The 15,489-nt window shown below is 42.2% G+C and overlaps 1 protein-coding gene across 3 annotated transcripts in view; it reads left to right on the top strand.

Moving 5' to 3' along the window:
- bcl11ba (BAF chromatin remodeling complex subunit BCL11B a) overlaps positions 1 to 13,444 on the top strand; it is a 53,292-nt gene extending 39,848 nt beyond the window's left edge. The window contains exons 3-5 of one of the 3 annotated variants that reach the window (XM_010894836.5): positions 6,237 to 8,132; positions 9,254 to 9,323; positions 10,159 to 13,444. In XM_010894836.5, the coding sequence (XP_010893138.1) occupies positions 6,237 to 8,132; positions 9,254 to 9,323; positions 10,159 to 10,177 (1,985 nt within the window). In that variant the 3' untranslated portion in view covers positions 10,178 to 13,444. Of the gene's footprint in view, positions 1 to 6,236; positions 8,637 to 9,253; positions 9,324 to 10,158 lie in introns of those variants that run through there. The other 2 variants (XM_010894837.5, XM_020054414.2) reach the window with 2 other exon arrangements.
- Positions 13,445 to 15,489: the final 2,045 nt, after the last annotated feature.

Raw genomic sequence — 15,489 nt, 5'->3', positions numbered from 1 at the left:
CAGATTCCTGGAATTTCTGCCTAAATTTATAAATTAAATATATTAAAAAGATTTATGAATTATTATGACCTCTAAAAAAGATATCGCCTAGAAGGATGGGAAAAAATTATGGAATTTACTTCAATCACATTGTTATTCAATAAATGGATATTTGAAGGTCTGGGGTATTTTTGGTTATTTACTGAAGAAAAGTGGACCCTTGAAAAGTTATTTCAGTTGATTTAACAGTGACAAAAAATACTGTAAAAAATCCCCCTCATAGATCCATCAGCTCACCACACATAATCCATTTCTCCTTCTCTCCTGTTCTCTACCTCCCTTCCTTAGTCTCTTTCCCTTTCTCTAAGTTGCTCTTGCACGCTTTTCCCTCCCTCCCTCTTTGCCTATAGTTCTCATTCTCTCTCTCTCTCTCTCTCTCACTCTCTCTCTCTCTCTCTCTCTCTTTCTCTCTCTCTGTAAGCCATCCAACAGCCTTCCTGCCAAAGATGTGTGTGAACGCGGGCCAAACCAAACACAGGCACGGGGCCAGCCCAGCGCGGCACGCTTCCACTAATAGAGAGAGAAAGGGCTTCCAGACCCAAACAGGGCTCTTACAGGACGGCAGTCTTCTTTACCCTGGATAATGGCTTAATGACAGCCTAAATCAAGTCCCCACAGTAAAAACCAATGTCAGCAAATGATCACCTCATTAGAAGATCCTATAGGCCTCTCCTCCTCCGCTACGATGCTCCCTCGTCAGTTCAGCACCCAGATCAGTTATTGTTTTGTTGGAGAAAATCGCAAATTCCAGGAGAGTTTCTTTGGCAAATAGTGCTTCCCCCTTTGTTAAGAGCCATTAAAATATGGTTGCCTCCCTCCTTCTCTCTCACCCTCCCTCCCTTTTTCTGTCATATGTTCTCTCTCTCTCTCTCTCTGTTTTTATTGTCGCATCTTTTTGCTTTCAAGTCAACAAAAACACAACACATTATAATGACAAGTGAATGCCAATTTGCCAAATCACTGAAAATAAGTATTCTGTCTCCCTCCAAGATGGCATAATGACTCTGAGCTTTTATTTTAATCTCATAAACGCGGTCTCACAACAATGAAACCCCAATAGTGGTGAAACACTGTGGCTGTAATTCGCTGTGATTCATGCACCAACCAACTTGCTACGTTCTTGCTTCTTCTCAATGCTCGGAGAGAGCAATGAGGCTTGTCAGAAAGGAGGAAACTAGCTGCGTGAGAAGACAAGGCCAATCACCTGTTTCGGGAAAAAGGAGGGCCGGAGTAGCCCGGACACTGTTTGGTCAATGTCTCGCTGGCGAGTCATCTGGGTTGAGACTGTAAGGACTCTTTGTTGTGTGTGTGTGTGTGTGGGAGTGCGTGTGCTTTTTCACTTGTGTATTACGACGTGTTTGCACCAGTGAGCGTGTATTCTCCTAAAACCCAGATTGGCATGCAGCATTTGACACTGCCTGTTTGGAAACCTAAGATCGTTATTAGCCATAATTTCTGCCTAATTGAATCAGGGGGCTTAGCCTGGTGAGAGGCAGTGTCCGTGGAAGACCGACACACTGTGTTGTCCTCTCTGGCCCCCAACCCTCCCCCATTTCCCCGTCTCTCCCTGTTCTCTCTCCTCTCCATGCAGCAGCTGTTTCACAATGGGAGTGTGTCTGGTGGAAAACAAGATCGTTACTTCCTTCTTTAACGCCACTACCGCTCAGGGAGAAGCCCACCGTCTCCACTCATTACACTTAAGGAACTTTTCTCTCTTGGATTTCTGCTCTTTACTTTCTCTTTGTTTGGCCGGAGATGGAGAAGTGTGTCCATGGAAGTGTTATGGTGTCATGGTGTATGTCTGAATGGTTGATATGGCAGTACAGATGTTGTGTCTTAATTGGACAGAGTTTCAACTGGCAGGAAAATATTCCCGTGGAAAAGTAGATTTATTATGAGAATTAGAATTTGCTCGACTGACACATGTTCTGGCAGGACTTGACATTTTTAAGGGAGGAGGACAGATTTCAGATGTACCTTGAACATACTAAAAGCTTGTGTTTCGTAACGACAGGACGATCAAATGATGATCCAGCATCAGTGCAGCGGATCAGGAAGTGGCGTCTTCATAGAAGTCGAATCAGGTCTTCAAGTGCGGCCATTTGCGTTACCGTGTCATTGATCAAATGGATGTATATGTACAGCGCGTTTAGAACGTGTGTGTTGTGTGTGCAGGTACCGTCTTCCTCACTACTGCACAACCGCACACAGTCCCACACAGACACACCTACGGAGGGGGGAGAAAGAAGGTGGGGGGGGGTACAATGTATTTTTCCTCTCTCTCTCTCTCTTTTTTTTTCTATGGAAATGTGAAATAATGGGGTGATTAAATAGAGCTGTATATTAAAGTACAGCTGACATTAGAATTAGCATAATGTGCTCTCGCCTCAGGCTGCATACTTTATTTGCCATCTGCGTTGGACTCCTCCCCCCGGGGGCACACACTGAACACTCCTCAATAAACCCACGGCCACTCCGATCCCTCCCTTCGGCCCAGGGGTGGAGGAGAGACGGACGCTCCTTCTCCTCGGTCGTGGGCCTGGAAAAGAATGAAAGACGTTTGTGGAAGAAGAAGCTGAAGGAGTCACTCTGGACAGTTGAGGGAGGCGTTGTGTACATCCAAATGGTGAAGGGAGGGGCAAAGGGGGACGGGTGTAAAAATCTAGGTCCTTGTTTCTTTAGTGTTTTGTCTTTCCTACATGGAGCCCATAAAACAACATGGAGGAGGGTGGGAGACTGTGTGTGCTTGTATCTATTATTGATAAGTGTGTGTGTGTGTGTGTTAGGGAGAGTGAGTGTATGCTGTGTTCACTGTAATTAAATCAAAGTGTTTAAAGGGCTACAGTAGTCCGAGTTCAGTACTGAGCTGCTGTTTCCACCCCCCCCCCCCGATCAGTGCCGTGATTATCGGCAGGGTCTGAACATTTTCCGTCCAGATGGATTGATTGAGACATTCTTTGAGCTGGCACACAGAGAACAGTAATGGATGGGATGTACATGTTAACGTGTTAAAGGAACAAAATGAAGGGGTTTTTCTTTTTATAAAGCACTGGACGTTACAGTGTCAAAGCAAAATAAATGTGCACGCTAGTTGGTAGTTATTACTAAGTGCACATGACTTTACACAAATTGAATAACACCAATTGTAATTCAATTCTGAAATAATATGAATGGTTTAATTCAACAGACCTACAACCTTTTATACCCTTTGAGGAATTTTGGCCATTAGTTTTGTGACCTTCATAGACTTTGTCTTCTGGTGTTCTACATATCATCACAGGCTATGCTGACTGTGAGTTCACTGTCCTTTTATAGCCTTTTAGTCACTCTCCCCTCTGTGGACTAATGACAGGTCAGACACATTAGACAGCAGCATTAAACACACACACACAACATTCTAAAACAATGGGACAAACTCTGCCATGCTTGAGCTGGGAAACGGGTTTCTTGATCCTCTGTGTATAAAGTTTTTCACACCTTATTTATGGACACACACCCACACAAGCCTCTGAGTCAAATACCTAAACAATAACAGCAGCATATGTTTTCTTCTGCATTCTGAATTGCCGCTTTAGGTCAAAACAGCAAGCTTTCATTTAATAAATAAATGAAACCCATTTCCAACAGCACAATTACCATTTCCCACTAGCGTGTGTGTGTGTGTGCGCGTGTACGCGTGCGTGTGTGTGCGTTTGTGTGCGTGCGTGTGTGTGCGTGCGTGTGTGTGCTTTTCACCAGTTCCCCTAGGAGCATGCCAGTCTGTGTTAGGCATCCATTTCCACTGTATGTGCTGTATGTTTTGCTTGTTTGTGTCGCCACAGTAACGAGTCCCCTATGCATTAAACAACCTGTATGTGTACCTGTGAGGCCCGGCCTTCAATTAGTCATGTACACAACTATGCCAAGTGCCTGGGCTCTCCCCCTCTCCCACTCTCTCCCCCACTCTCCCACTCCCCCTCTCCCTCCATCTCTCTTTTCTCCCTCTCAATAAATTGCAGGAGTGAAAATATGAAATATCATATATTTATTTATATATTTATTTACTATTCAACAAATGAGGCTTGGCATTATGTGTTGTTGTTTTTTTTTTACGAATATAGTTGGTCAAACTAATGACGGACTGTAAGATTTGACCTTTTTTCTGACTAACATAGATATGATCAAACTTTGTAACAGTACAAAACTGGAACCGTTTCCGGTACTGACGACAGACTGGTTTGACTTGCTTCTTCAGAGCGATACACTGACACCATTTAACTGCCTGCACAACTTCCCCCTTTAAGATCGAAGCGATTGTGTCCCCCCGGTGACCAAGAGAGACTAGTATTGCTTCAGCAAAAATATGTAGTATTCTTTCCTGTTTAGAGCTATAAATCCACCTCGGAGCATCACAGCGAGATGCATCCACTGTTGTTGCGGCTGCTAAGCTCTTCTGCTAAGCTCACAGCGGGAGGTGAATGGGGAGGCCGGGCTGCTTCACTGAGTATGGGGGAATGGATGTTTCGACCCACAGACGGGTTTTACACAGAAATGATGGTCGGAACCGCTGCAGATCCCCGAAATAAGACACCCTTCATTACAGTGGATTTTCTAGATATGCGGTAGTTCTGTCTGTTCTGGTTGGAAAGTGTCATTGTGGCAGTAACTGACTAGGGCACATGCTCACATGTTAAGGACTGTTAACTATGGCCTTGGTTATATAGAGAGAACAGAGACTCGTCATTTAAATGCCTCTCCTTCAGTACGGCTGAAGAATATAGACTCATAGAAAAATTATTATTCTATTAGGATTTATTTATTTGAATCAACCTTCACTTATACAGGAAATGACTTTGAGTCAGAAGATGTATTTTAGGACATGGGCCTGAAACATAAAAAAAAATCTAAAGCTTTGCTACATCTTCCTTGAAAACCTACAGTATGTAGTATCATCAGCTATGACGGATTGGAATGTATGTGTCTAGAATGACAAAAAACACCATGTGGTTGTGAGATAAATACCAACGACTTAAAAAGATCAACGGCAGAAATGTTGTTGGATTTTAGTCAGGAGTTGTGTTGCTCATGAGCCAAAACAGATCCATGTTTCTGTGACCTGTGTCATCCAATTGTGTATTATATCATATATGTGATGTTATGCCCCGCGAAAAAAGCTAATTGTTTCATATGTTACAAAAATATCAAAGAATTGCTGTGCTTTACATTCCGGAATGCATCTTTAAATACCAAATTACAACCCCAAGACAAGTAATTATTTACTCCTGTTTGAACCTCTCTGTCCGGGGTCTCTTTATTAGTAGTCATTTATCTTGATGCACCACCGAATTAGCCTTAATTTTTCTGTCCTCCTTTTTTGTCTTTTTATTGGTTTCCTGGAGGCATAGTGCCTTTATTTGTTAGACAGGGATAAGGTTTCTTAAATCACACTTTAAGTTGTACTTTCTCTACATAGAGCCATATTACTTTGGCGTCTCTCTATCTCTGAGACTATTAAAGTCCCTCTGCTTGGAGGGCTTCCCGGGTTTAAAACATTGACATGCACACACACACGCACACACGCACACGCACACATTCACACACATGGTGTAATAATTCAGCGATTTGTACGGAGGAGAGATTAAAGAGCACTTAAACCAGTGTACAGTGTTCCCTCCACGGTGGCCAATCCTCAGTGACTATGGAAATGCACTTGTCAAAAGCCTGATAAGTCTGTCCCATTTATGTGACAACATGATGTGCGAAGACTGTTTCCGCTACTAGAGGTATTAGGCAAATATGAGACGGATAACAAAAGTGTGTCCGACGGCTCTTTCTCTGCAAAGTTCCTCTCTTTGTATAAATCAACACATGCTCGGGTGATAACCCTGTTTATCTGCTGCAACTTTAAACCCGCGAAACATTTCAGCTGTCAGATAACCACTGGTTTAGGCTGTTTAACTCTGTCTTCATTTTCTCGTCATACATGTGAAATATGGTTATGGGAAGGAAGCTACGGCAAACGCACCCTAATAAAATCCCCCTCAGAGCTTTATCATAAGAAAACACTAAATGTTGTATTTTTTTATGTCTTCCGAATACTTCGATACGCAACAATAACTGGCCATGTATATTTTGTCATTTGCTTAATTCCTAAATGTTTTGTGTAGAAGATGGTGTTTTAACGACCGTCTTCCCTCTGTGTTTCTCTCTTGTGACAGGAGGCAGAGATGAGCCTTCCAGTTACATCTGCACCACGTGTAAGCAGCACTTCCCCAGCGCCTGGTTCCTTCTGCAGCATGCCCAGAACACCCACGGCATCCGCATCTACCTGGAGTCCAACCCATCCAACGCGTCGCTCACTCCCCGCATCACCATCCCCGGGCCCCCCATGGGCCAGGATTCCATACCCCAGTCCCCCCTCACCAACTTCCTGGGAGAGAACAACCCCTTCCACTTGCTGAGGATGACCGGGCCCATGCTCCGGGAGCCCCCTCCGGGCTTCATGGAGAACCGCGGAGGCCTCCCCAACACGCCTCCCTTTGTCAGCCCTCCGCCCCGCCACCACCTGGACCCCCACAGGCTGGAGCGACTTAGCGCCGAGGAAATGGGCCTCATCTCCCAGCACCCCAGTGCCTTTGAAAGGGTGATGCGGCTGACGCCTATGGCCATTGAGTCCCAGTCCATGGACTTCTCCAGGCGGCTCCGGGAGCTGGCGGGGAACAACAACGTGGCCACCCCCCCCTTGTCGCCCAGCCGGTCCAACCCTATGCACCGCCTGCTCAACCCCAACCCCTTCCAGCCCAGCCCCAAGTCGCCCTTCCTCAGCACACCCCCTCTGCCTCCCATGCCCCCCAACAGCACTACGCCGCCCCAGACGCAGACCAAGGCCAAGTCGTGTGAATTCTGCGGGAAGACCTTCAAGTTCCAGAGCAACCTGGTGGTCCACAGGCGGAGCCACACCGGCGAGAAGCCCTACAAGTGCCAGCTGTGTGACCACGCCTGCTCCCAGGCCAGCAAGCTGAAGAGGCACATGAAGACGCACATGCACAAGTCCGGCTCCATGACTGGGAGGTCGGACGACGGGCTCTCCACCACCAGCTCCCCGGAGCCGGGCACCAGCGACGTGACAGGAGAGGGCATGAAAAACCGGGACGGTGACTTCAGGGGAGAGGGCGAAGAGGAGGAAGAGGAGGAGGAGGAAGAGGAGCTGGAGAACGAGAGCCGGCCGGAGTCAAACTTCAGCATGGACAACATGGAGTTCTACCGTAACCGCGAGAATGGCTCCAAGCCGCCGTCGGATGAGAAGAGCTCCCTATCCCTGGGCAAGATAGTGGAGAGCGTGGGCCTCAGCACTATACAGCAGTACAATAACTTGATAGTCGACAATCGTAAAAACCGGATGCCCTTCTCCAAGAGGGGGTCCGATGGGCAACGGGACACTGGGGACGAGGACTCTGTGGTGGGGGAGTTGGAAAGGGAGCACCACCATCACCAGATGGAGAGGGAGCACCAGAGGCCCGTGGTCAACGGCAGGAACTGCGGCTCCGGCGACTCTTTCTCAGGCCTGTTCCCACGCAAGCCCACACCCATCACCAGCCCCAGCCTGTCCATCTCCTCCAACAAGAGGATCAAGGTGGAGAAGGACCTGGACATGCCCCCGGCGCCCCTCATCCCCTCCGAGAACGTCTACTCCCAGTGGCTGGTGGGATACGCCGCCTCGCGACACTTCATCAAAGACCCTTTCCTGGGCTTCACCGACTCCAGACAATCTCCCTTCGGCACCTCCTCGGAGCACTCGTCCGAAAACGGCAGCCTGCGTTTCTCCACACCTCCTGGGGACCTCCTGGACGGTGGCCTGTCGGGGCGAAGCGGGACAGCCAGTGGGGGTAGCACACCTCACCTTGGGGGACCGGGACCGGGCCGGCCCAGCTCCAAGGAAAGTCGGCGAAGCGACACATGCGAGTACTGCGGCAAGGTGTTCAAAAACTGCAGCAATCTGACGGTGCACCGGCGCAGCCACACAGGGGAGAGGCCCTACAAGTGCGAGCTGTGCAACTACGCCTGCGCCCAGAGCTCCAAGCTCACCCGCCACATGAAGACCCACGGCCAGATGGGTAAGGAAGTGTACCGCTGTGACATTTGCCAAATGCCCTTCAGCGTGTACAGCACTCTTGAGAAACACATGAAAAAGTGGCACGGGGAACATTTGATTTCCAACGAGGTGAAAATTGAACAAGCCGAGAGAAGCTAAGCCAGATTTTCCAATTTTGCTTCTTTCGCCACACATTGACTTACAAAAAACTAAAAATACAAAAGGGGGTAGCTGGATACTCTTTTTCTTAAATATTGAATTTTGGGTTAATTTTATGTTTTTTGCCTAAGAAACTAACTGCCAACTGAGAAAAACTATTAAACAAACAAAACAGATATTAACAGCACCAATTGAAGCTGGTCTAAACTGCCTCATTTGGCTAAAGAACCTTTTTGATGGTCGATCAGAGGATTCATTAAATGATAACATATGTGGAGCCTTTAACTGTGCAATAATTTCTGTATTTATTGGATTTTGTAATATTTTGGCATGTGCAGGTACAGTACATTTTTAATTTTGTCATTTTATTTTTTATTTTGTTGCATTTATTTTAATTGCTGGGATTTTATTTCATTTGAAAATCCCAGAAAATATCCTGAGATTTTTTTTAAGCAGACAAAAAATTAACTAAAACAATTGAATACTCTTTAGGCCGCTGCTTATAGGGAAATTGTATATTTAAGCTACACTTGTAATTTCTTGAAGAGAAGCCGAATTTAATCTTAAATTTTTTTTCAAAGCTAGTTTGGTTTTTTAATCATGTTAGGATATACGTATGCGGACAACAATCCTTTGGCATTATAGCATGAATGAACTTTGAACATGTCAGTCTAATTGGGTATGTCATTCATGACTGTGAATCTAAAGAGGATAAAGAGGAATGAAACCCAGCCTCATCCGGAGTAAATAAATAAATTAAAAGTTAAAGGCAGCTGCTTAGTGGTGTGGTACCCAAGTACCAACCTTATCAGACAATGCTAGACCACATTTTGCTTGTGTATTTCCATAAAAGCCTCTCGTTGTACTCTCACACTGTTTACATGTAAGCAAGTCCATCCTTAACTCACCCTAGCTCATCTTAAACACAACCTGTGTGCTGTGACAATGAAAGTACTGATGTTTGTTGTGTCTTTTATCACACAGTGGTAGGATGGCTAAACCGTCGAGCCAAACTGCGCAGCTTTATAGCGAGAGAGAGCAGGGAGATCTTAGGGTGAGCAATAGGGCCTCTTTCCTTCACCCATTCACCCCTTCATTATCATTCCGCGAGTGAGTTTAACACAGTCGCCCGTGCCCACAGATTACACCCTCCCAAGTCCCTTGTCTCTGAAACACACTCCTTGCCACTCCACTGCCAGCTAACTATCACATCTCCCAGTACCATCCCCAACTCCCTATCGGACACTCGGCACAGAGTAGAATTACAGTCTTATCACCCTCAGTCTCAGTCAGTGCAAATACCCGGCAGTCATCTGAAACTGCATGATATAGACACATACTTTTGGGATCTTTTCAGTTTCCTCTATTTCCGTTTTGATCACCATTCATATGTAACTTTACTCTTGGTAATCATTTTTTTTTTGTAATCAGTCCATGTCATCTACTGCATTGTTCAGTTTAGGAATGGGCTGGGTAGTGGTAGTCTGAGACATTGCAGATGTCACCTCTTTAACCAGATTAGAATGATATTAAATTGAATTTCTACGTTATTGTTAAGAAATCTTACAGAACATTCAGTGACAATGCTTATGATATCACTTTGAAAACAGCCCTATGCATTTTTTTCTAGAAATATCTATCGTTTTGAAAAATGAATTTATACTGTATAGTTAAAAAGTCTGATTGTATAGTGTGCCATAGTCAAAATGTTTATGATGTTGAGTTTTTACTTCTGGTTAATATGGTTCCCCTGTGAGAAAGAAGCAGTGCCAGTTAGTGATATGCAGACCAGTACATTGCACAGTTCTAGAAACATCCAGTGTCTGTAGTAGTCTGTTGAGCGTGTGCCCAAACAGTAAGACTATTTTTTTCTTTCTTTCCTCATTCAGGGCTCCCTGTGATGTGTAGTTGAACCCATTCTGAGAGAAGTAGCAACTCTGACACACACAGAATGCACAGCTGAGTGAGATTTTTAGGAAAGATTTTTCGGCCTTCAGCAAGCACCAACATTTTCCCAAATCACCACACCCTGCTATTTTGAATAATGTACCCCATCCTACCCCCCTGTTCCGATCCCCCTCAAGTTGACCTTTGACATCCAAGCATTTTTTTTTAAATTTAGGTAAAAATCTGTCATTGAGAAAAAAAATAAGAGAAAAACATAACCAGCTCTTTGCAGTTGACACGCACTTTATGATTTGTCTTTTTTTTTACACACAAAAAAGAAAAAGAAAAAAGAAAATGGAAAATACGGCTTCTGAGCAAGAAATTACTTTGACTGGATTTACTTGGCCTGGGTAAAGTGTTCTAGAGTTTTGGATCAGCTGAGATTGAAGTGCCAGTGTTGCTATAGGCTTGGCTTTCCCAATGCTGGCACTATAAAAAATGAAAATGTATTTATTGGGACAGTTTTTGTACTGCCATTCAATTTGACATGAGTGTGCCTTGAATACTGATCTTCCTATTCACCGTCTCTTGCAAATGCAACACTTTTGTGAAGCAAAGGAATTGAACGAAATGAAAACAATGTGTCAAATTTATGTGTCGACTTAGTTTCTAATTTGCTAATGAAATTTCAATAGAAAATCAAAGATTTCTTCTTAAAACTAAAACAAAGCTGAATTTAGGTTAGGAGTACCCAGCACAATATTGATGTGTCTGTGTGTGTATATATGTATGCATATGTACATATAAAGGCACAAACCTATATATAGATACCATATATATCAAATTCTTCACTTCAGGACAAGACTGCATCCCTCGACAGAAACATGGCCACGGTGGATTGTTATGCCACACAATAGTCAAGAAAGAGACTGGACAGAAAATCAGGAACTGCAGAAACAAAATTAATAATTTAGTGCACTCTGTCTTAAAATACGTTTACAGTATTGAAACAAGTACAAGGGTAAAATAATGTGGGTATGTGTGTTTTAAACGAGTATTTTTTTTCTCCAATTTTGCTTATACATTTTCTCTGAATGCCATAGTGGCGGTGTGTATATTGGTTTTTGGTGACGGGGTTTTAGTATATATATATATATAAATATATATGAATATATATTACATTTTTCTTGTTTACTGTAAAAGTATACCAGTATTTGTAATATTGGAGAATGCCTGGGCATTTTACAAAAATATAAAAAAAGGTTGTTTTTTTATTTTTTATTTTGCAGTCCAATTTAAATTGTGGGTCTCTTAAAATGTTTTTGTCACTGTAACTGTAAAAGTCTTAAGTTTTAGTAACTTTTATTCTGCCTTGGGTGTAATAAAATAAAAATAAATGAATTAAAAAAAGTGAACTGTAACAAACTTGGATGGGGGGTGGGGACGGGGCCAGCTGCACAATGGCTGAAGGTTTCCCTGCTAGAAACCATGGAACATTGTTATTGCTTTGCAGGAAAATACTGACATTCCTGATCTGTATCTAGTTTTCTTCTTCTGGAATGGATATTCTTCATGGCTGGTTTGAAATACATGTGTAGGCACTTGCTGTCTTTATACAGAAGCTTGTATTTTTTAACTTGTATGTGCATCCTTTGTGAAAGGGGTACTTTAAGTACCTGTATGTCATTATCTTATTTGAGGGAGGGGGGGAAACATTGCAACTTCAAGCTACAACTCACAGGCTGCCACAATATATTTTGTTTAATTTGGCAGGATAAAATTGTGCAAAAAAACCTGATGAATTTGTATTGTTGAAATGAATCTTATTGTACAGAAGGGAAATACAATGTTTGACAACATTTTAGCAACAAAATACACAAGTAGATGTTTTTGTTTACTATTTTATTGGTTGTACATACTTTTCTATGATTACTCTTGACATATGTTTTGTTTTTCTTTTGATATCATTTTATTATTTGTGTTCTAATTGGCACTGGCAGTGACCTCCCCTCTTTTGGGTCATCTAACTGCCCTTCGACCCTTGAACTTTGTGACCTGTGTGTCAATTGTACAGGCATCTGACTGCCTCCCCACAGGTTTCTCAGCATGAGAAGAATAGAGCACAAATACAAGCCGTTACAATTCCCTATCTCTTGATCTTTTGTCTGATTTTGTTTCTTGCAAGTGCTAATTATTTTGATGTGGCCATGCTAAAGAAAATCGCAGAGAAGGCCATCAGTCATTTACTGTGTAGAAAAAGAGAAACACAAACACGCACACACACATACACACACGGAAGAAAAAAAAGTGAAGGGAGATTATACAGTATGTTAAAATTGTAGTTTGACTCCTATACATGCAGCTCACAGATCCATGTATGATGCATGGAGCATCCAAGGCTGGACACGATAAAAACTGCACTCGCCTCAAACCATAAGCTATAATTACAGGCAGTAAGTAGCTACTGTAGCTGACCACAATCATATGGACACCTATCAATCAATGAGAACCAGGGTGTGGATTTTAAACCTGCTCACTCAGTACAGAACTGTCCTCTAACTGTTTATAAGCATAGAACTCTTGTTTATGTATCTTCAGTAAAAAAAGGTTTTATGTTTCCATTCAAATATTGGTGCTTTAAAATGTGTTGAGAGCAACGTCCTGTTGGCTGCACTGTTTGTCCATCCATAGGCACCGTAGATGGACTGTCTGTGGGGCTAAGCTGTTGATGCTGTTCACATTGTATAGTAATGTTCACAAAACACTGCCTTGTCTGTGGGCACATTAATTTCTTTCCTTCACAAAGTTTCAGGTGTAATAGGCTATTCAGATAGCCCTTACCAGAGAGAGTTGGAGAGAGAGAGACATTAGTACGCAGGTACAAATTTGGAAGTAACTTAGAAAAATGTATTTGCTGCTGTCCACTTGACGTTTCAAAATCCATCCTTTGACTTTTTTTAAATCTATTTTTTTCATGTTTGTATTTAAAGACAAATACAGGGTTGGGATAAAGACATGGAGAAATCTGTCATTTTTTTAATATGTAATAATGTTCAACTAGAAAGGAGGGGGGTCCGGGCATACAGGGGGAGGGGCTGGGGCCTTTGATTAGGGATGTTATGCTGTGTGTGATGTCACTTAATTTAAATACATGAATTGATTCTTTAGGCTGCGATTGGCTGTGTTGTCTGTGATATCACTGAGGTGAGGACAGCGTTCTGTCGTTCTCAGGCCTAATGAGCCCAGTGCCATTTGGTTGGTTCCAGTAAACATGACATTCAGACATCGTGTGGCCTGTCTCTACTCTCTTTTTTTGAAACGCATCGCCAAGATGAACGGTCACCACGTTATGTGACGCACACACACATTGGTGTCACATATTTCTGTGGACCAACAATTGAGTAAATTGATTATCATTCAAATAAACAACTTTCCCTAACCTTAATATTAACACCCAAAACCCTAATCCTAACCCTTAAATCTAAACCTACCCCTAATTGTAACTTTAACCTATTCCTAACTCTAAAACAGCCTTTTTTGCTTTTTGAGGAATGGTCATATGTCCTCACTTTGTAATATGTTCTATGGTTTAATATACTTATGAGGACCTATGAGGAACTATGAGATAACACTTTCCATTTTTGCACCGCTACTACAATTCCATATTCAAAAACACAAATGAAATACCATCAATTACATTACATAAAAAAAAATCACTTATGAACAAACACAAAATGCCTGAATACATAAAGGCATCTGATCCCTGTCACTGGGCCTGATCCCTGCTGACTGTTTGGGACTGGCTGGGGATCAAAGAGGAGCGCTGGATGTTGGGGGATACAGGGACAGGCCCTCTCCTGCGGTCCTACGGATGGATCTAAGCTGACTGACTGAAGGCTAACACTGCTGGTGCCAGTTTCCCAACAAGGCTCTTTAACCTGAATTAGTTTGTGTTACTGCTGAATTCACTGAGTCCCCATAAAGAGACTTCTACGTGTCACTCAAATGAACTCACAGTTGCAAATCATATAATCTCACACTTCTATCAACGCACACTTATACTCTCATACCAACACACCCTCACATAAACTCACAATCATATCAACACTTTCAAAATCCAACACGCATATATATTCTCATACCAACACATGCTAGTAAACACACAGTCATACTAATAATACACACTTTATATGAATAAATGCATACTCATGCCACTCAATCTCAGACTCATACCAACACCTTCAAATACCAACACACGGTCAAACAAACACAGATTAAAATAAACTCACACAATCAATACACACTCATAATCTCACAATCATAACAACATACACACATATCATAACATAGTCATACCAACACCTTCAAATATCAACACACTCATTCCAACACACATTCATACTGTACAAACACATAAAAACAATCGGACACTGAATCCATTATATTTTACTTAAAAACACACTTCCATTATATTTTTTTGGGATGGCTAGGACAATAAAAAATGTCACACACAATTTCAATGCTAGCCATTTTTTTTTGCTGAACAAATTACTAAAAACTCTATTGAGTAAAGCATGCCAAACAACAGATACTTCTCTGTTGAATGTGAACCTCATCTGCACAATGTTTTTGCAAAACTGTTTGTTAAGCAATCCATCCTTATTCAGGCATAAAAGAGATCACCTTTGATTTGATATTCGCAAAAACAGACCAAGCAAGCAGAAGTGAGAATGTGTTCAGATGCGTTGTGGTGGAGTAGCTCAGAGAAATAGAACTATAATTTTTGATGAAATTAATTAGTTATATTTATTTTATATTATTAATATAGCTACAATGCTATACCACACTGTATTTAAGTATTACTGCACTATATACAGTAGCTTTGTTTTGCACAGAAATTTTAGCTTGGTTTATTTCATATTTATTGTTTGTATATACATCATCATTAGATTTGTAAAGAACAAAATGGATAAAAGGTTAACTAAAGCTTTTTGTTTCTGGATATTAATGCTCTTGAGTGGCATCTTTGATTAAATAATTTTAGGGACAAAGAATATTGTCCATTCTGTCGTAATGTTTACTTGCATTTTATGGAAAATATTATAATTTTCGAATCAACAAATGGCAAAGATATAAAAAAGAGCATGGACCATGTTAGCATGTAATTTTTATAAAGCAGTTTTTCTCAATTTCTTGACCACATTTGCACACATTTTTTGAATACATGTTTTAACATAGTTTGCCAAAATGACTCTCAAAACCGTAAGTACATGACACAAAATCAACTGACTGCACTAAAACTTACAACTTGTTATCTCATGTAAAGTTATTTC

This window comes from Esox lucius, chromosome 15, assembly GCF_011004845.1.
Source record: "Esox lucius isolate fEsoLuc1 chromosome 15, fEsoLuc1.pri, whole genome shotgun sequence".
Classification (NCBI taxonomy): Eukaryota; Metazoa; Chordata; class Actinopteri; order Esociformes; family Esocidae; genus Esox; species Esox lucius.
The sequence above is the reverse complement of the archived record's forward strand: the minus strand, read 5'-3'. Positions and strand labels throughout refer to the sequence as shown.